The following is a 23,354-nucleotide window of genomic DNA, read 5'->3' as shown; positions in this document are numbered from 1 at the left end:
GAATCATTCCCGTTCTAACTGAGTTTTACACTATTTTTTTTATGTTGTGCATTTATACCAATGTCCGTGGTAAGGAGACAAATGAGCGCTCACAAACATTTTTAGCCCGTCACATTACTTATGTGCCCAGTCTTAGTCGGGAGGCTGTCGTTGATTGATTTCAGAAATCTTTGTTCTTCGTTTATTGTTTATCATAAATTAGGCCGTTGGTTTGTATGTTTGATTTTTTAACCTTTTATTGCTGGCTATACGGTGTGGGTTTGCTCATTTTGAAGGTCATACAGAGACTTATACTTGTTTACCACAAAATCCTCTGGTTTCATTTGGGTATTCCATCTTATCTGCTTATCAGACTCATTAGGGACAGTTGAATAAAATCGGTTATTAGACGAAATCAATAAGGTATTAAACTATTAGCCTCGTGACTTTTTTTGACTTAACTTCAATTCATAGTAAAATATTCACTTTAAATTACTATTGAAACATGGTAAATCTAAATTAAGTTTCAAGCTTTGTCAAATAATTGTGTAATGTCAGTAATATGATTGTCATTTTTCAATTGTTCGATTACGTCTTCAAGTTTTTTGCAGTGATTCATGTTTTAAATGTTATAGGTATTGAGTTTATTGCATAGTCTTAAATTGCATAAAAACAACCAAACTTAATAGTAAAATGTTTTTATTTCATTTCATAAGTCCATATACAGTATAGAGGTATTCCTACAATGAAAAAAAAAAAGAATATCAATCAAAGAAACAGTCCGAAAATAATAAAAATATGGCAAAGAAAATAAAAATATGGCAAAGAAAACAGTTCATATTTTACTTCTAAAGCGAATACAACTTCTAACAAGTTACTAGTAATAGAGACATTTTATACGTACACTCTGTACAGTTCTGTCCCTTTATTTGTGTATGATGGTGTTGGGTGTTATCCTATATCATTTTCTTGTATCACGTTTGCAGAACAAATACTTCATTATTCATGCATATTACCCAATCATATATTTATCTCTAATATACATATATACTTTTTCTATAGATTTTTAAGATATAAAATAAAGATATAATATTGATTGACACAAATCTTCTCTGATATACCTTTTCTTGTTGATTAGCAGTATTTACATTTGTGATCTATAATTGCAAAACATTTAATCTTTTAGTATAGTCTGAAACATACAGAAAAGTGGAAATTTAGAAATTGATTTATAAGAATATACAGGGTTTCGTCCCTTTTGAGTTTTAATACGATCAAATTAAAGCATTTCTGCCGTGTTGGGTGCATATAAGTCGGTGATTTTAAAGGCCATTTTTTTTTCTAGTTATCTATAATACCTTAGGGAAGTGTGTTTTATATTATTTTTAAAGAATACAAAACGACACTGAATTGTATAAATATATATTACTTATATTTGGCACTGTGTGTAATATATTATTGAACATAATACTAACATTAGTACACTTTTTCTTTGACTACTGCTACGTAACCATCCTCTCCATCATATCCTAATTGTAAAAACAAAATAATTATAATCTAAACATTTCAGTTTTTGGGAAAGCAATATAAAAATAAGGAGATGTGGTATGATTGCCAATTAGACACAATGTTACAGGATTTTTTTTTCAGATAATACTAAATTTGTGTTCTTCTGTTTTTTTTTGTTTTTGTTTTTTTTTTGTTAAGATCTAGCAATGTTTGTGTAAAAATTTTCAAAAAGTGGATTTGATAAGAAATCAGTTCAATTCCTAACAACTTACATATAATCACAGAACGTCAATACACAATGTGTATCAAAACTTCAGAGAAAAGATATATATGCACCTGAACCTTTTATTATAAAATGAACCCAACTTTAAAGCATACTGCAAGAACGGTTCTGTATAATGTTCTGCTATTTTGTTATTTTTGTTTGTTCATTATGCAACACGTGGAGGAGAATGATTTAACAGCCAGCTGGTAATATGATACTACAATGAACTTTTACAGTCCATGTTGTTCAGGTTTAGTTATTGGCAGCGACAGGTATATTTAACAAGGCACCTCAGCACCTTTTATGTTTTACAGTCGATACGACGAGGGAGGTAAATGTCAAAAATATTTAAACAGAATTAAACATGAAATCAGAGTATTCCAAGATAAAAGTTTACACTACATGTTGGCGAATGATTAATCAACTCTGTTAATATGAAAATGAGAAAATACGAAATAATTGCCAATGAGACAACTCTCCACCAGAGACCAAAGGACATAGAAGTTAACAGCTATAGATCACCGTACAGTCTTCAACAATGAGCAAACATACAAAAGGCCCCGAAATGACACATCTGTTAGTTGATTATGTGAATGTCAAATGTAGTAAATATAATATTTTTATGATATGCTAATATAATGTATTTTACCGTCCAAGTATACATTAAAAAGTGCCTTTTCCTTAGTTTTCCAAAGCAACGTATGGACTTTTCTAGATCTGTTTTAATTCTTATTGTAGAATAAAAAGTATATTTATCATCGTTTTTTTCCTGTATAAAAATTATTGTTTGTGATCGAATCAGTCAACCAAATGGTTAACCCTTGTTTCACTTTCAATGTTGACATTCTTTTTTTTTGATAGCTGAATACATGTGTAATCAATCTCCATCAAAAGGGTTAAATTGAAGGTCACATGAATACGGATTCAATGAAATAGAATTATCACTTGCAAGTAAATAATTCATCAGCGATGTTTCTTAGCTTATTTGGTAAATATTGAACCAAATTGACTGCTAACAGCAAATTATTAGTTCATTATTTCACTTTCATTAATGATTGAACAATATTATTATATCCTATTTTGATTTTGTTATACCTCGTAGCTAATGCCCCTTTCACTCCAACGAATTCGTAAAACAGACTTGAATCACAAAACAAAATGTATATACGCTTGCTTTAAACTGTAATTTCATAGTATACTACCTACCTCCACCGTATCTATAGAATAGATGTTGTCGTCTCAGTCGCCCAAAGCAGCTGCTTACACTATTGTATTGGTTATAGCATTCACCCCATAGTCTGTAGAATCGACTTCTTCCACACATAAGTTGATATCCTGTAATTTAAAGTCATTTTCATATCAAGATGTTACTGAATTTTTAAAGCTAGTCTTATTGACATAATCAACAGCATGCTATTTTTTTTATAGGCATTTAACGGAAATATATATGCATAGACATTACCATTTAGACTATTTTTCCATTGCATTCAAATCCAAATTGAATGAGAATGTCAAAAACATTCAGTACCAGCTGTTCAGTGTTATGTATTTAGACAACTAGTGCATTTACTTATTTAAAATCTTCCTGCGTTATTAGTTTTACTCAAATATAAACCTGTTAGCATTTCTATATTCGCTTACCAATTCCGCCATATGAAAACTTATTATTTCTAATTGTAAATCCATGATGACTTTTGTAATAACCATAGTCAAATGTAATTCCATTGCTGTAACCAGGTCCGTATGTATTATAAACCACACCACTTGAGTAACCTGTTAAGTATATGTAAACAGAAAATTTAAAATAGTTACTTAAACGGAATGACTTAAATGACTTACTTGATAAACATACTTATTCAAATTTTCACATAAAATATATGAAATCTTAATACGAATACATACTTTGTCAATACATTAAATTCTTTAAAAAAAAGAACTGATTTTTTACATGATAGAAATATTTTTTTTCATTTCTAGGCAATCACGGCTTTGATATTCATTTGTAAGCAACCAACAACCAATCAATCGTTTTCCACGAGTTTTGAAAAATAATAACTATTTTAATGAAAACATATATAAACAATCATTATTCGAAAGCCAAAGATGTATAAATAATTAAGGAGCATTATGACATAAAGATATCTCAAAAGCATAGCCAGGTTCACCTAAGTGCAACCTTGAAAAACGTAAAACCATTATTTAGGTTTGACACAATTAAATGTGGTACATGCATACATAATTACCATTATAATATGAAAACAGATTTTTCTTTTTTAGGTATCCAAAGCATCTACCAACACTATGGTATCGACCATAACATCTGTTCCAATAACTGTAGAAACGTTTCTTACTGCAGCTCAGTTTGTAATCTGTTTCAAATAAAAACATAAACAGTAAGAGATACCAAGAGTGCAAAAAAAACCAAACCAATTAGCAGAAAGAGGACAGCTGGCAATAAAAGACAAAGTAACAGACAAACAAAACAAAACAGAACAGAACAGAACACTAGAAAGAAAGTAAAATTAAAACAACATAAAAGGCACAGGGAGGGTTTTCTGTGTCAATCAACCAAACTTCTCAGCGAGAAGTTATGAAAGGGTTTTAAGGTCTGAAGATCGCCTGCTCCTTATAATGAGTTCTAGTCTAAAATTGGTTAGAGAATAGACAAAAACTCACTCAATTTTACAAAGGCGCGAAAATATCTTTTGAAATTAACGCAAAAGTTCCCATAGACAAAAATTATGAAGATACCAAAATCAATGTTTGTATAAATGAGGCACAGGCACATTAATACATGGTTGAACATTTATCTAGTACTCAAATGTTCACCCATTAATATTTTTTATCGAATAGCCATAAGATACAGTAAAATGTTCAAGCACTTTTCTTTTGAATAATTGAAAAAAAGGCATTTTATTTCTTTTCATATAGATAAAATACAAAAACCACATTTAAGAATAAATGTGATATAAACAGTAAATATATAATGCAACATTCGTATGTGTACACCACATTTGTTTGAAATGGTTAAGTAAGTGTTTATAACTAATCATCAAAATCAATTCCTTATATAATGTTTATTTTGTTTGTTGTTTTGTGTATGATAATTGTTAATTCTTGTTTGGTGTTCATTTATGTATACATTACTTACATCTTCCTCCGTATCTGAATCTCCCACCGTGAATCGCAAATCTGCGGAAACGTGTGTACCCGGCAAGATGTATGTGACCATGATATGAATGAGGTGTTGCAATTAGATGTCGTTTTCTCAACACTGACACACACGTGCTTGCATGATGGAACTTATTGTAGCAGGAAGTCATATAACGAATGAACTTTGATCGACGGCACCCATATTTGTAAACTGAAAAAAAAAGTTCATATAAAAATAATGAGATGTGGAATGATTGTCAATGAGACAATTATCCACCAGAGCCCAAAGGACGATGCTGTTAACTATATGTTACCGTACGACTTTCAACAATTATCAAAACGTATTCCAGTTGGTTAACCTAAATAGAGATACAACAATTTGTAAATGCTTGAAACTTCCATCTTTATCAAGAGTTATATAAAAGGCTGCTAACGAGCGAAACAATAAATTTAACAAATTACAGTGTATAAAATTTACAATTCAGAGAGTTCTCAGTCCAACTGACTTGAGACAATTCAAAATGTTTTATTACGATCTGCATGATTTGCATTTAATTCGATATAAAACATTGTAATTTTTATATTGCTGCAGACAGTTAGTCTATAGGCAATGAAAGCTTTTAAATATTGAAACCGATGTAATGTAATATGAATGGATGATTTGCTTTTCTCTCGTCTAACGATACTGTGTGCATGTTTTAAGTTTCATTTCGTGTCAAATTTCTAATAAATTGTGGTTACAATTATTTTCAATTGAAATGTATGTATTTAAATGTTTAAATTTAGTAAACTCCTAACATATATGTACAAGATCGAGACATGTAAAACGATAAAGCATTATCAGATTTCGTTTTCAGATTTGCTCATTCGATAAACACAATTCAATTTCAAAAATTTGTACTCACATGATCTTCCATAAACAATGCCCCTTTTTACAAAGGTGACACCTAAGCCAAATCCATGGCCATATTTATGGTAAATATGGCGTCTACCAATCAATCCTTGTTTAATCAGACCAGGGAAACAATTGCTTATATCACCATAATCTTCATAACAGGAATTTAGTGCACCGTACAGTTGTGTCGCACTGCAAAGACGTCCATAGTCTGCAAAAAAAACCATATAATTATAAATGCTTGCATGTAAATATTAAGGGCAGCTCAGACTTTCCTAGATTTAAAACAACACACAAGAAAAACAGATAAAACTTTGCAATTATACAATGAAAATAACTAACACTTTACAGATTTCTTTTTTCATTTGGTTCATTATTTTCATTTTCATTCAATATTTGACACTAAAACATATCTGTTCTTTGGTAACTTGGGCACAATTTAGAATAAAAAATGTAAATTGCATTTGAAATTACTTGTTTTTATTAACACTGCCTGTGAACTTTAGTAGCTTTATTTCAATAACTAGAAATGTTCATACAAGTTTGTCATATTCAATTCAATAGAAATAATGTCATTTCCTGGAAAAGTTAAGTATTTTAGGTTGCACTTTTTAAATACAGTTGTTTCACAAACCACGCCTCTTTTGGGGAGATATAAAATATTCATAGATATTTTGGTTTGTTTACGTACTAGTTCGCAGATATGATCTCTATGTTTTATCTCAAAGAGACAGACCTTGGGAATGTTACCAGTATAAATACACATGGATAGCGGCCAAATGAATTTTGAGGAAGACACAAAGTGAAAGGAGGGGTAGTACAGAATTGCAACCTTTAACAAGAGTCTAACGTAGTGTAAAGTAATACTCACAGAATCCATTATATTTGATTCCGCGTCCGATAAGTTCAACACCAAGTCTGTGGAAACGATTGAATATGCGTCCTACTTTAAATCTGTAGGCATGTCCTAGAAGTACAAGACAATAGGGAAATATAATAAGATCTATGTTCAAAGCAGGAAAATATGATATTTATTCGAACTAGCTTCCAAAACAGGGAAAAAGGTAAGCTTTGTTATTCTCCTTAGTAGCTAACACAACTATAATAAATATTAGCATTGCTTGGACTCGAACTGCAAAGACGAAATCAAAGTGAACTGTGGCGTTAATAACTATATGGACAATAAATTAGAGATTCAAATACAGACAATACTGAAATACCAAAAAACAGAGGGTGTTCTCAGGTGTCCCAGAAGGGTAAGGAGATCCTGCTCTACATGTGAAACCCTTCGTGTTACTCATTTAAGAACAACCTCGATGATAAGTCTAATTCACTAGGTTACATTCGGGAAAAAAGAGGGCGGGATTGTGGTTTCGACGATTGGAACATATTCGTCGTCATCTGTGAAACAGATATTCCATTACGGTTAACCAACTCGTGATGGCGTCCGTAAAATTTTCAGAGGGATAATTTCAACTTCACCATTCGGATCTCTTGGTTTTATAACTTTCTTGTGAGCAGTTACCCTCTATCAGGAAAATCATGTTAAGAAACACAAGCCCTGGAATATGTGTTTCAAATGGAGATATATACTCCATATGCAGGCGCTGCTGGAATGTTGCTACATAGAAATGGAGAGTTCACAATTTGAAAGCTGAAATCATCTCTTTTGTCGTAATGTTTTGTTATCAGTCGACCCTCATTATCACTTTCTAGATGTAGATCGAGATAATTAGCTCTGTTAGTCATACCAGTAATCAGTTTTTGCCCAGCATAACCCGCTTGATGGCCATGACCGTGAGAAACATAGAAGCTTGACCTTGAATATGCATTTAATTTAACTAATTTAGGTTTGTAGTTGTTGGCGTCTTTGTCCACCTCTTGTGTAAGTAATAATTGGTGTTGGCTTTAATAGTTTGGGGCCAAATGATTTATTTTGGTATATTTGATTTTACCTTTGCCACCATATGAAAAACTGTGACCATAAGCATAACCATGTTTCTTGAGATTATATTCATGTTTCTTATGGAGACGTCTCACGTTTAACTCATGCTTGTTGTTCTGATACTGGCGTTCATTCAAATGCTTCTTATGTTGATGTTCTGCAGCTGACAAATGATATTTTGTGTGTTTGTGGAGTCGTCTAATATGGTAATCTACGAGTTGTTTAAATCTATTCATATGACTTCTAGCCTCGTTTGCAATTCTGCTTACGTGTTTGTTAGCCTGGAATTGAATGTTTCGAACATGTTTGTTCGATACGTGTGATATTTTCGCGACATGACTCTTGGCTACATTATGGATTCTTCTTACATGGTTATCAGCAATTTTCTTGTGCAGATACAGGTGCTTGTTCAGAATAGCCTGATGGTCTGTAAAATGATAAAGAAAATAACTTTACTTCTAGTTATATATGGCATATTGAACTCGTTTGACGTGTTATGGTATATAAAAGTGTTAACGATTTTTATTTTGATGCAAAAATATCAATTTAAAAAAACCGAATAGAAATAACCCTGTTAATAGTTGATTTGAAAATCATATAATCTTTTATATTAAATACAGAAATTGCTGGGGATATCAATATGAGCAATCTATAATATTCTATAAAATTGATAGCAACAATGGTCTAGTCGTAATTTTCTCCATTAAAAAGTACATTTTAAAAATGAAAAAAATAAATAAAAAAATTGCAAAATAAATCAAAAAAGAAAGTATAATGTGTATTTGATAAGTTCATAAGCAACACAAAACATATATATATAATGTCATATAGCATGATATACAGTTTGAAAAATATACCTCCAAGGTATCTATAGAAGAGATGATGACTTCTTAGTCGTCCAAAGCAGGTCCCCACACTATGATAACGATGATAGCATTGACCCCAGAGTCTATAGAACCGACTTCTACTACATTTCAGTCTGTATGCTGCAATTAAAAACAAGTTTTCTAGGGTATTGAATTCTTAAAATGTATTAACGAGCCTTAATTAACTAAAAATACTGCATGAGAATAATCTCCGGTTAATAGCCATGAAATAAATGCTGAAAAATATGAAATCAGACATTCATAAAGAGTTGTTCTAAATAAATGGACTGCAAGTATCTTGTATGATGCAATAAATGAATTATGAGAATTTTTACTTTATCATTTTATCAATATTTTAGCGACTGTCTTTGTTTTCTTTGTCTGGAAATTAACATATATTCTTAATGGGAAGCAGTTCAGTGCTATATCGTCAAACGATCAGTATGGGAACTATTTTTATCGTCCCGCGATTGTTTTTTCTTTCATTTAAAAATGATTATGTATTTTTATATTCGCTCACCAATTCCGTTATATGAAAATCTTTGATGTCTTATTCTGAATCCATGATGACTACTGTAGTAACTACGGTCAAATATAGGCTCAGGACTGTAATCAACTCCGTATGCATTACCGCCAACTTGGAAGTAATCGTCTAGATATTATAAGCATAGAAAATTAAACTTAACGATGAAAAAGTTTTTTACCTTTTGATATTGTTTTGATGTACACACCAACAAATAAATAAGAACCTTAAAGCTGCCTTTTACTTTCAATCATCATCAATTTCAAATCGAAATATCTTTGAAAACAATTTAAATTACATTTAACCAGGAACAAACTGTTTTTTTTTGTTTTTTATTTATTGATTCCTGGTTTTTTAAACTTCAACTTCATTCGTAATGAGCAAATGTAATGTATAACCTTTATGCACGAAAGGAAATTTTTGTTTTTTTGAAACCTTACTTTTTAAATATTATAGGACATATATTTCCAGGGACTAGAATCACAAAATAATTAAATATATTTGCTTTAAAATGTCATTTGGTAGTATACCTCCATCGTATCTATAGAATAGATGTTGTCGTCTCAGTCGTCCAAAGCAGCTTCCTACACTGTGGTATCGGTTATAGCATTGGCCCCATAGTCTGTAAAATCGGCTTCTTGCGCACATCAGTTTATATCCTGTGATTCAAAGTCATTTTTATTTCATGATGGTTATAACAAAAAGCTACCGAATTTCTCGAACGAGTCCTAATGATATAATCAACAGCATGTTATTTTGTTCGTACATATAGGCATGAACATTATCAATTTTTGGAAATTTCACATATGTCTTATTAGTCAGTATAGTCGAGTTACTCGTGGTTTGGTTACAGTGTTTTTTGTGTCATGTTGTTTGTTTTCAAGTGTGTTTACTGTTTGTTCTTATACATATTGCCTTATATTACAGTTATTTTATTTTTATTTTTTACATGTATGTAAAAGTTAAGATAATAAATCAGCTATTTCATTAATATGATTTAAGTTTAAAGCTACTATATGGACATAATGTTTTTGTTTATACACAGTTTTGATTGATACGAAAAACCGACATGGTTAGAAAATAGAAATAAAAACACCATAAGAAACACAATTCCATTTTAGCATTCTTGTCATGGTTGGAAAATACATAAAATAACACCATTACAAACTCAATCCCAAAAGAAACGCGCGTCTGGCGTATCAAATTATAAGCCTGGTACCTTTGATAACGAATTATATTCTTGTACATGTCTACAATACAACAAATCTATTCTTTTTTTAGAAATTTACTTTTGATAATACAAACGTCACAAGTACGTCACTTTTTGTGGCGTTGATACATTCGTATGACGCGCAGTTTATACTTCGTTTGTGGTGTACTGGTGTACTGTCGCAAATTCATGGGATGTGTCCGTTGTTATTCAGTGGTTTACATTTTGGAATGTACTATTATATCATTTATTTATGTATTTTTCTGTTTTGAGTGTTCTTGCATTTATTTGTACTGCATTCATGTCACGTAATGTTGTCATTTTAGCGGTATTTTTAGCATTGACATATAAGTGGGAGGTTTGGCTAGCCATAAAACCAGGTTCAACCCACCATTTTTTTCTTAAAATGTCCTGTTCCAAGTCAGGAATATGGCGTTTGTTATCAAATAGTCCTTTTCTATGTATGTTGGCGTTTGTTTATGTTGCAGTTCAGTGTTTCTGTTGTTCCGTTGTTTTCCTCTTATAGTTGATGTGTTTCCTTTAGTTTTAGTTTGTAACCCGGATTTGTTTTCGCTTAATCGATTATGACTATTGAACAGCGGTATACTACTGTTGCCTATTTGACTATTTTTCCATCGAAGCATTCAAATTGAAATTGTATTGAAATGTAAAAATTATAAGTGTCAGCTGTTCATTGACATGCATTTATTCATTAAACCACCAGAGTGTTTACAGTCCTTGGATGGTGTAAACTTCCCACTAACACCATACACCATTACACCATTCACCATACACTATTACACCATACACCCTGTGCTATTACACCATACACGTTACACCTTTGCACCATACACCTTACACGTTACACCATAATGCAATTTAATTTCTAAGAAAGCGTGCAACTACAAAATTATTTATTTGTTTTAAAAAACAAATTTTGATCACAATATTGTAAATTAATGTATAAGATTTAAAATCAGTTCTTATCACTATTTTGCATAGTTTTAAATGTCGTACACCATTCATTCACATCATTAACAATTGCACATTACACCATTACACCATTCCCCTTACACCATACATTATAGCACCATACACCTTCCACAATTGCCATATGCCATACACCATTACACCATACACGTTTTTTGGGGAAAGAGGTAGGGCCATTTTCCCGTGAGTTTTTTTCATTTGACTAGCTAGGTAAATCATGTTTTTAAATAGCCCGATAGATACTAATTATATTACTAGTATATGAAAACACGTCACATCATCTATTTTCATACCTTGAACAGGTATTCCTACAATAATCAAGGCCAAGACTATTGATTTTTTTTGTTTATCAAAACCAATATTGATTTTGTCTGAGGAGCATTAAGATATGAATTATCAACTAATACATATTCAAAATTAGTTTTGTATTAAAAAAACATGGTGCTTCAGTTAGCGTGTTAATGTTGGTAGGTGATTTGTAGCGTACATGTATTTCACAGCTTTGTTTAACTTAAAACTAACAAAATATTAAACAAGAATGTGTCCATAGTACACGGATGCCCCACTCGTACTATCATTTTCTATGTTCAGTGAACCATGAAATTGGGATAAAAACTGTAATTTATCATTCAACTGAGAAAGATCATATCATAGAGATCATGTGTACTAAGTTTCAAGTTGGTTGGACTTCCACTTCATCAAAAACTACCTTGACCAAAAACTTTAACCTGAAACGGGACAGACGGACGAACGAACGAAGGGACGGACGGACGGACGGACAAACGAACGAACGGACGCACAGACCGAAAAACTGAATGCCCCTAAGTGGCGCCTAAAAAAGGGGGTTAAATATAAATACAAGAAACATTAAAAATCTAATTATCTGATATAAATCAGCTAATCTGATTCAAGATCGGTCTCTGTTTTAATGCCAAAAAGCCAAAAAATATCGGACGCATTTAACTGGGATTTTGTTTTCCTCAATCTGGATGTATCTATATCTATACACTGTTCCAGCTTTTAAGGTTTACCGTCTATATGAACCGGACAACAGCTTACACCAGTTGGTACTAGAACGGCTTGCGTAACAAACACATGTAATCTGGTCTTTTTTGCATGGCATTGTACCAAATGGATCGACCCTATGTTGTGATACAGATTCAACACTTTCTTGATGTGTTACCTACAGTCACGATTGGTAGTGTAATTGATTTTTTCTGTGGTGTTGTTTCATTTTCTGATGACTTAGGTTCCGGTGTAGGGACGGTGGTACAATGTAACAATGCCAATACTAGTATCTACACAGTTGGTGGATTAGCGATAAAATTACTGTCTGCATTTGTTACATATCATACCATTTTCTAAAACGTTCTTGTTCAAGTTTTAGAAAAAAATGTTTTTGTTGTTTTGAAATTTGTCTGCTATGGCCTTTTTTCGCTATGTGTATAACACACACAACATTTGGACTTCATTGCTATATAATCAATTCTCGTGTTATTGTTTATGTACAAGAACCTACTTCAGTGTGACTTTTTGAATTAAACAAACATCCGAAAAAATGTGATAGAAACATAACATTTTAATATTTCAACATAAAAAATGAGAAAAAATAGCGTGAGATTTGAACCCCATATTAAAAACAATCCATTATTTACAGTTTTAAACGCTACCGATGGAACCACGGCGACTCTTGAAAACATAGTCGCTATTAAGCAGCTATATAGGTAAAATTTAGTGATGTTCCACTTTTTATTAAAGAAGTTGTTTTTAAGGTATTAAGGACACACTAAACCAATTTCATTTTTGAGGGGAAAAGTTGTATAAATTACAACAACAACAAACACATAACTTTGTTTTGGTTTGAAGTGTCCTTCTAGGGGGATTCCCTGTTTTTCCAACCTTAAACACCGTAAATTCCGCATATTTGACTTTCGTCCTTTTTTTGGAGGTTAAATTTACTATTCTCCAGACATAACATAATACATAAAAATCGAGATATGGACCAACAAACATTTTTATTTCATGTTTTTATCGTAAATTTTATTCTTTCAGCACTTTTTGAAATTGGCCCTTCTGTGAAAAAAAAATCAGGGGAAATTGGCCCTACCTCTTTACACCATCCAAGGGCTGTACTAATTCAATCTTCCTGTATTTAACTTTACTCAAACATAAATCTATCAATACTTTAAGATTTCCTTACCAATTCCGCCATATATAAATCTATTATTTCTTATACTAAATCCATGATGACTTCTGTAATAGCCATAGTCAAATGTAATTCCACTGCTGTAACCAGGTCCGTATGCATTGGTAGCAACACTCGAGTAACCTGTTAATAATATGTAAACAGAAATTGCAAAATAGATAGTTAAATGGATTCAAAAAGATTTCATTCAACATTTCACTACTCTCTTGTTAAGTAAACTAATTTACACTGTCACACACACTATTCGAAGTAATTATACGAATAAATACTTTGCCAATGCATTACATTCTTAAATAGCTGTCTTTTACCCTGATAAATAAAATATATTATATTTTGGCAATCACGGCTGGCCAATGTGTACTTTCTACAAATTTAAAACAAAATACTTTTTTATTAAAACAGATATAATAAAAATCTTTATTGGAAAGCCAATGATGTATAATTAATTGGGGAGCTAAAAGTTCTAAACATAATGCGAGAGAATAGCCATGATCAAATAAAGACAACTTGAAAAACACTAAAAGTTTACTTAGACTTAAAAACTTTGAATTTATATGTAAACAAAGTTTACAAAAGGAAATTGTTTTGAAACATAACCTTTTAAATATTATAGGACGTACAACTCCAGGGACTAGAATCACAAAAAATGTATGTATGTTTGCTTTAAAATGTCATTTGACAGTATACCTTCACCGTATCTATAGAATAGATGTTGCCGTCTCAGTCGTCCAAAGCAGCTTCCTACACTGTGGTATCGGTTATAGCATTGACCCCATAGTCTGTAAAATCGGCTTCTTGCGCACATCAGTTTATATCCTTAATATAAAGTCATTTTTATTTCATGATGCTTATAATAAAATGCTACTGAATTTCTCAAACGAGTCTTAATGATATAATCAACAGCATGTTATTTTGTTCGTACATATAGGCATGAGCATTACCAATGTTTGACTATTTTTCCATCAAAGCATTCAAATTGAAATTGTAAAGGGATGAAAACATTTTAGTGTCAGCTGTTCTTTGTTATGCATATATTCATTCAACCACCAGTGTGTTTACTATTTTTATCATCCTGTATTTGACTTTACTTAAATATAAATCTATTAGTATTTTAAGATTCCTTACCAATTCCGCCATATGTAAATCTGTTATTTCTTATACTAAACCCATGATGACTTCTATAATAGCCATAGTCAAATGTAATTCCACTGCTGTAACCAGGTCCGTATGCATTGATAGCAACACTTGAGTAACCTGCTAATTATATGTAAACAGAAATTGCAAAGTATATAGTTAAATGGATTGAAAAAGATATCATTCAACATGTCCCTACTCTCTTGTTAAGTAAACTAATTTAAACTATACAATATTCGAAGTAATTATACGAATAAATACTTTGCCAATGCATTAAATTCTTAAAAATCTGTCTTTTATTCTGATTAGAATAAATTATTTTTGGCAATTACGGCTTGACAATGTGTACTTTTTAAGAATTTGAAAATAAAAAAAAACAATTCTTATTTTAATTAAAACAGATTTAATAAAATTCTCTATTAGGAAGACAATGATGTATAAATAATCAAGGAACTAAATGTTCTAAAGATACATCAAGAGAATAACCATTTTCATCTAAGGACAACTTGAAAAACATTAAAAGTTTACTTAGACTTCAAACTTGTATGTTAACAAAGTTTACGAAAGGAAATTTTGTTTTTTTGAAACCTAACCTGTTAAAAATTATAGGACGTACAACTCCAGGGACTAGAATCGCAAAAAAATGTATATATGTTTGTTTTAAAATGTCATTTGATAGTTTACCTCCACCGTATTTATAGAATAGATGTTGTCGTCTCAGTCGTCCAAAGCAGCTTCCTACACTGTGGTATCGGTTATAGCATTGACCCCATAGTCTGTAAAATCGGCTTCTTGCGCACATCAGTTTATATCCTGTAATTCAAATTCATTTTCATTTCATGATGCGTATAACAGAATGCTTCTGAATTTCTAAAACGAGTATTAATGATATAACCGACAGCATGTTATTGTGTTCGTACATATAGGCATGGACATTACCAAATTTTTACTATTTTTCCATCAAAGCATTCAAATTGAAATTGTATAGGAATGTAAAAAATTTAGTGTCAGCTGTTCATTAATATTGTAGTGCATTAATTCATTAAACCATCAGTGTGTTTAATATTCTTATCTTCCTGTATTTTACTTTACTCAAACACGTTATAGATAATCCATATTTTAAGGCTTTTGTTGTCGTATAACACACCGAAGGGTGTCAAGATTGATCAAATGAAAGACCGACCGGAGTAAAATAAAACTCAAAAATTAATTTAGATACATGTATATACATTACAAATCACTCTCCAGTTACCATATAAATGATATAGTAATTGCATGAAGCTAGAAGCAACTGAGTTGTTAAGATGTACAAAAATGCAAGTCACTTTGTAAGTAATTATCATATAATCTACTAGTATTTAAAGGGCGTGCTGTGTTATTTCTCTTGTTTCATGACAATTTAATCGCAGAAAAGCAGATTATTTTTTTAACATATTTTAACGAACTTTTCAGAATAATTGTTTTCTCCCCTTTTGTCTGGCAATTCATTTTTTTCTTCAAAAATTGAGAATTAGGATGAAATATTATACCCCTCTCCCCCACCTTTTTTAAAGAACGTGGCTGTTCCCCTGTAGAAAATAGGAATATTTTATCATTACAAAAGGGTATTTGTTCCAGCCTAATACACGGATTAAAGAATTATTACTGTCTAAATAAAGGTAACAGTAGTATACCGGAGTTCAAAAGTCATAAATCGATTAAGAGATAACAAATCCGGGGAAACACATCAACTATAAAAGAAAACAAAGGAACAACAGGAACATTGAAGTGCAACAAAATCAAACGCCAACATACATAGAAACGAACTATTTGATAACAACTGCCATATTCCTGACTTAAAACAGGACATTTTAAGAACAAATGGTGGGTTGAACCTGTTTTTATGGCTAGCCAAACCTCCTGCTTACATTGCAATGTTAAAAAATATATCGCTAAAATGACAACACAACGTGACAGCACAAACAATCATCACAGAGAAACGAACAAATAAATAATATAACAGTCGACACAACATGCAAACCGCAGAGCAACAGCGAAAATCTTCTATCAACGACATACACCACAGGACATCACAAACATTGACGCACTTACGTAACGAACATGCAATCTCGAACTTTATACAATTGTTTTCACAATACCAGTCCAAACAATTTTAATGACAATGATGGTATTGAAAAGCTATTTTATAATTATTTTGACTACAAACGATAAGACATAACACATTATCCAACCGAAACTATATCAGAAACATTAAAAATAAATACATGAATTTTGGATGTACAAAATACCGAGACACGTCGTATAGCAATGCAAATTCACATTCGGTATAACAGTCATATTCGGGAATAGGTCACGTTCGGTACTTAGCAGACAGACGACATAGATGTTTAACCACAATCTAAGAAGTGGTAAAAATGTTATTAAAAGTGTTAAAGAAAAAAAGGGACAATAAAACCCAATTGGCAACAACACAGATTAAATGTTTTAGTAATCTATAGTTTGCATTTTAATCAGGGAAAATAATAACCTGACGCAGGTCATTATGTTATGCCTTAAAGCACATTTCATTGAAACTTGGTGTCGTCCAGGTCGTTTTGAAAGGAAATAACTCCATATAGGTATATAAAAATCTGTTAGTATTTTAAGATTTCCTTACCAATTCCGCCATAAGTAAATCTATTATTTCTTATACTAAATCCATGATGACTTCTGTAATAGCCATAGTCAAATGTAATTCCACTACTGTAACCAGCTCCGTATGCATTGGTAGCAACACTTGAGTAACCTGCTATTTATATGTAAACAGAAATTTCAAAATAATTAGTTGCTGTGGATTCATTATTATTCGTTGGATACCAATTTTCGTGGGTTTCGTGGGTACATGTTAACCACGAATTCAACTGTTCAACGAATTACAAATTTTCTATAGGCTGTGTATGCAGAGATTGACAACACCACGAAATCAAATACCCACGGAAATGCAAGTTTTCCTCAATCAACGAAAATTTATACCCACGAAAATTAATTAATCCACAGTAAATGGATTGTAAAAGATAGCATTTAATATTCTACTACTCTATTGTTAAATAAACTAATCTTAACTGTCGCATATAATATTCGAAGTAATTATACGAATTAATAATTTGCCAATGCATTTTTTTTTTTTAAAAAGCTGTCTTTTATCCTGATAAAAATATGTTATGTTTTGGCAATCACGGCTTGACAAGGTGCACTTTCTACGAATTTAAAAAAAAACCAATTTTTATTAAAACTGATATGATAAAAATTACTAATGGAAAGCTAATAATGTTTAAATAGTTTGGGAGCTATATGTTCTAAAGATAACATCAAGAGGATTGTCATGTTCACTTAAGGACAACTTGAAAAACATACAAAGTTTGCTTAGACTTAAAACTTTAAATTTGTATGTGCTTAATGTGTACATAATTACCATTATAATATGAAAACAAATGTTTTCTTCTTAGGTATCCAAAGCATCTACCAACACTATGGTATCTGCCATAACATCTGTTCCAATAACTATAGAAACGTCTTTTATTGCAGCTCAGTTTGTAATCTATTTCAAATATAGACACAAAAGTAAAAAGATACCAAGATGGCAACAAAAATAATAAGCAGAACAAAAACAAATGACAAAAAAAAACAAAAAAAAAACAAAATAACAGACAAACAGCGCAGAAGACTAGAGAGAAAAGGAAACCTTTGAACAACATGCATACCAACAAAATCAAAGTAAAATGAAGGCAAAGGAGTAGGGTAATCAGCTTCAATCTGCCAACCACTTTAGCTAGAGGTAATGAGAGTGTTATGAAAGCCTGACGGTCACCTCCCCCTTATGATGAGTTCTAGCCTCATATTACTTAAAGATTAGACAAATTGTCAATCAATTTTACAAAGGTGCCAAGAAATCTTTTAAGAGTGATACAAAGTTTACCACGGACGAAAATACGAAAACACAATATTCAATATCTGTATAAATGAGGGATAAACACATTACTTCATATCAACGTTGAACATCTATTTAGTTCTCAACTTTTCACCCATTTAATTTTTTTTTTGGCGTAAAATAAGAGTTACAGAAAAAATTCAGGCACCTTTCTTTTGAATATTAAAAAAAAACCCACTTTATTTCTTTTCATACATATAAAAAACATACATAAACAATAAATGTGTTATAAACCGTACATAAATATATAACATTCGTATGCGTTCATTACATTGTTTTGAAATTATTAAGCCAATATCTATAACTAATCGTCAACATTAATTTTGAATATAACAGTATATGTTCATACGGTTGTGGTGTTTTAATAAGTTTATTTGTTGTTTTGTGTGTGATGAATTGTTAATTTTCGTTTGTTTTCCATTAAATAAAAATTACTTACATCTTCCTCCATATCTGAATCTCCCATGGCGAATCTTAAATCTGCGGAAACGTGTGTATCCAGCAAGATGTATGTGACCATGATATGAATGAGGTGTTCTGATTAGATGTCGTTTTCTCAACACTGACACACACGTGCTTGCATGATGGAACTTATTGTAGCAGGAAGTCATATAACGGATGAACTTTGGTCGACGGCACCCAAATTTGTAAACTGAAAAAGATAGCTAATATAAAAATAAAGAGATGTGCTATGAATGCCATTGGAACAACTATCCACCAGAACCCAAAGGACGAAACTGTTAACAACTATATGTTACCGTACGACCTTCAACAATTATCAAAACGCATACCGTTTGATAAGCCATAGTATAGAGATACAACAATTTGTTAATGCTTGAAACTTCCACCATTAGCAATAGTTAAATTAAATGCTTAACAATAAATTTAACATATTACAGTGTATAAAAGTTACAATTCAGAGATTACCTAGTCCAACTGACTCGAGGACAAATGCAAAAAGTATTAAGAAAATCAGCATAATTTTCATTTTAATCGATATCAAGTCTAATCAATTTCATATTGCTGCAGACAGTTACTCTGTAGGAAATGAACACTTTTAAACATTGAAACCGATGTAATGTAATGTGAATGGATAATTTGCATTTCTCTCGTCTCACGAGACTTTGTGAATGGTTTAAGTTCATTTCGTTTCAAATCTCTCATATAGTGCGGGTACACTTATTTTTAATTGAAATGAATGTATTTAAATGTTGTACTTTGGTAAAATGCAAACATATATGTACAAGAACTAGACATAAAATGTGATGAAGCATTATCAGATTTCGTTTTCTGATTTGCTCATTCGATAAACATGATTCAATTTGAAAAAATTAATTTGTACTAACATGATCTTCCATAAACAATGCCTCTCTTTACAAAGGTGACACCTAAGCCAAATCCATGGCCATATTTGTGGTAAATATGGCGTCTTCCAATCAATCCTTGTTTAATCAAACCAGGGAAACAGTCTCTGATATTACCATAAGATTCATAACAGGAATTTAGTGCACCGTACAGTTGTGTCGCACTGCAAAGACGTCCATAGTCTGCAATAAAAGATATATAATTTTAAATGCATGCATGTAAGCATTCAACGCAGCTCAGACTTTCTTAGAAATAAAAATAAACACACAAGAATAACAGACAAAACTTTGCAGTTATACAATGAAAATAACTAATACTGTACAGAACAGATTTTCTTATTTTATTTGTACATTATTTTCATTTTTCATTCAATATTTGACACTAAAACATATCTGTTCTTTGGTAATTGAGTACAATTCAGAATAAAAAATGTAACTTGCATTTGAAATTACTTGCTTTTTAATTAACACTGCCTGTGGACTTTGGTAGCTTTATTTTAATAACTAGAAAAGTTCATACAAAATTTGTCACATTCAATTCAATAGAAATAATGCAATCTTCTCGGAAAAGAAAAGTGTTTAAACAAGAGTCTAAACGTGGCGTAAAGTATTACTCACAGAATCCATTATATTTGATTCCACGTCCGATAAGTTCAACACCAAGTCTGTGGAAACGATTGAATATGCGTCCTACTTTAAATCTGTAGGCATGTCCTAAAAGTACAAGACAATAGCAAAATATAATATCTATGTTCAATGCAGGAAAGTATGATATTTATTCGAACTAGATTACAAAACAGGAAAAACAGGCAAGCTTTGTTATTCTCTATTGTAGCTAACATAACTAAATTAAATGTTAACATTGATTGAACTCGGATTGCAAAGACGACATCAAAGTGAACTGTCACGTTAATAACTGTATGGACAAAACATTAAAGACTACAATACAGATAATACAGTTTGCTCAAAATAAAATCAGTATGCAAAGAGGTGATTTTTGTTTTGAACACTATACGCATTGGTTTATGTATACACCTTTATTTTACAGAACAACAATACACAAATGCATATTTGTGTTAATATTTTTACATTAGATATAGTTAAATGCAGTAATAAATTTGGTAAAGATGATGAGTATTTCTTTATCACTTATTCATATTCTTTGAAAACCCTTAAATCTAAAAGTAGAATAAGCCATATTTATGTTAGTGTTGCTATAAAACTGGAAAATATGTTAAAATCTGATAATGTTACCTTTGATATAATGAATTTGAAATAAAAGGCGAAATAAAGAAAACGCAAATGAGACAGACACCAGTATATGAACAAAAGATATTTACCAATTTTATTGAATTCTATATACGTATTAGTTGTTTTACTTTCAGTTTTTGCCAAATGAATTAGAATTTGCGTTTTATGAATATCTGTTTTAGATGGTTTAAGTTCTTTGTTTCTTGTATTAATCGTAATCGCGGACTCAAAAAGACAAAACTTAGGAATTCAAGATATATTTGATTGATAAAATGACTGTCATTGATTCAAAATATGTTTTGATATTTTTCAAACTGTAATGTAACACATCACGGACCTGAGTGAGGGTATATGAAAGTAAGATACGATAGTAAAGCAGGAGTTATAATATACCGATACATTGAAATAATAATGAGTATAGCTAAACTCGTGTTCATCGCCCGTATGTTGGTCTTTTTTCAGACATTCGTTGATTATTAAGCAAGCAACTCGATTGGTAATAAAGTTGCCAACCTTTACAAAAGTTTATTTCTTGAATCTTAAATAAATAACAAGAGTATACATAATTTATAGCATAACTTCGGAAATTGTCGAATTTCTTCGCCAAACTTGGTAAAACACATACGATAATACTTTATATTGAATGTATGTACTAGTATACAATATCATCTGCCGATATCATACATTTCAGATATTCTTTAACTTAATATAAAAATGATCAAAGAGGTGTGGTATGATTGACAATGAGATAACTATCAAACAGAGTTCAAATGACATGGTTGTAACCATACAACTCAATATAAGAAGTACAAATTAGGAACTTATATATATATATATATATATATATATATTTAATAGTCATACCAGTAATAAGTTTGTGCCCAGCATAACCCGCATGATAGGAGCTTGAGCTTGCATATGCAGTAGATTTAACTACTTTAGGTGTGTAGCTGTAGGAGTCTTTACCATCAGGATAATAACCATTACTGCTATACCCATTAGTAGCTGAAATTTGATATAAACTATTTATTAACAGAAATAAAAAATTGTAAACTGGAAAACTTAAAATCATACCCCCTTCCCATCTCGATCTTTTAGTTTGCATCACTGATTCATCTTATTTCAGTTTCCAGTAACCTTATTTAGAATAAATGCCCTTTTTGTCACACAATGAATTTCATAAAAAAATCAAAGACATATATTTGCATTCTTTTTTTCAAAAGAATATTTGATTGTGATAAGACAAGAAAATGTGTTACATGTAATAGTAAAGATGATTACAGTTCATTCCATGCATGTTAAAAATTATCTAAACCATAAATTTGATTTTACACTCCAAAATTACATTAGTTCAATTTTTCCATCAATTCTGTTTCCAAATCGAACAATGAGCTAATTCAATGATTTTATATACCATTTAAAGAAAAATACAAACATTTTATTTGCATGACTCTTAAGTTAATGAAAGCATAGATGATAATAAATGATTTTTCAGCAAAAAATGTTTTTGACATTTTATAACTAAACGATCTGCTGTTTTTTTTCCACAACGTTCTTTCGCACTTACCCTACTCAACTTTTTTTCTCTTTCTTTTAAGTTTTTTGTTTTATAATAATTTGTATTACTAGTAACATACAAATCAGTCGAATCTATTGTTAGAAACTAGTAAAGTTTTAAAGTCATGCTCAGCTATTCAGACGAAAACTTTTTCCAAATAAAGTTATCAAAGTAAAACTGATGGATACTTACATGCAGCAATCGCAGCAATGAGAAGGACTAGTATCCCACAAGCCATTTTGACGGATGTACTTTCATCAGTCAAAGAACTTTCTTATATACTATTCGGAAGGAACCATATGTTGCATCTTTAATATTTGATTACAATAAACAGATTTGTATTGTTTTCTTGATTAATGTTAACATGTCGTATAAAGTCTGATCCTGTGTTGTTTTTCCTCCTCAGAAACTAAATCAAAGTATGTTTCCGATTCATTAAGACCAATTTTCTGTAATAACCAACCATTTTATATGGGGGGATCGGCGCGCATAGTCAATGATTTTCCTAACACTTAACCTTCTCATATAATCAGCGGAAA

At 31.1% G+C, this 23,354-nt stretch overlaps 1 protein-coding gene across 2 annotated transcripts; it reads right to left on the bottom strand.

The window, feature by feature from the left end:
• Positions 1–661: 661 nt before the first annotated feature.
• On the bottom strand, positions 662–23,059 carry LOC127738467 (uncharacterized). Of its 2 annotated transcripts, XM_052249729.1 has the most exons (23): positions 23,008–23,059; positions 22,122–22,262; positions 20,625–20,720; positions 19,989–20,189; positions 19,082–19,294; positions 18,127–18,252; positions 17,332–17,463; positions 15,360–15,488; positions 14,667–14,798; positions 14,229–14,357; positions 13,536–13,664; positions 9,666–9,794; positions 9,133–9,264; positions 8,604–8,732; positions 7,757–8,173; positions 6,673–6,768; positions 5,812–6,012; positions 4,905–5,117; positions 3,997–4,122; positions 3,395–3,526; positions 2,960–3,088; positions 1,455–1,508; positions 662–719 (listed from the first exon to the last, which is right to left on the bottom strand). In XM_052249729.1, the coding sequence occupies exons 1-22, from the start codon at positions 23,051–23,053 to the stop codon at positions 1,456–1,458; spliced, it is 3,231 nt and encodes a 1,076-aa protein (XP_052105689.1). In that variant the 5' UTR covers positions 23,054–23,059; the 3' UTR covers positions 662–719; position 1,455. The 2 variants fall into 2 exon arrangements, with proteins under 2 accessions (XP_052105689.1, XP_052105690.1); XM_052249730.1 differs by lacking the exons at positions 13,536–13,664; positions 14,229–14,357.
• Between the last annotated feature and the right edge of the window lie 295 nt (positions 23,060–23,354).

Source organism: Mytilus californianus, unplaced genomic scaffold (assembly GCF_021869535.1).
Source record: "Mytilus californianus isolate M0D057914Y unplaced genomic scaffold, xbMytCali1.0.p SCAF_4, whole genome shotgun sequence".
NCBI classification, from domain to species: Eukaryota; Metazoa; Mollusca; class Bivalvia; order Mytilida; family Mytilidae; genus Mytilus; species Mytilus californianus.
Note: the sequence above shows the minus strand (reverse complement) of the source record. Positions and strands in the feature narration are given on the sequence as shown.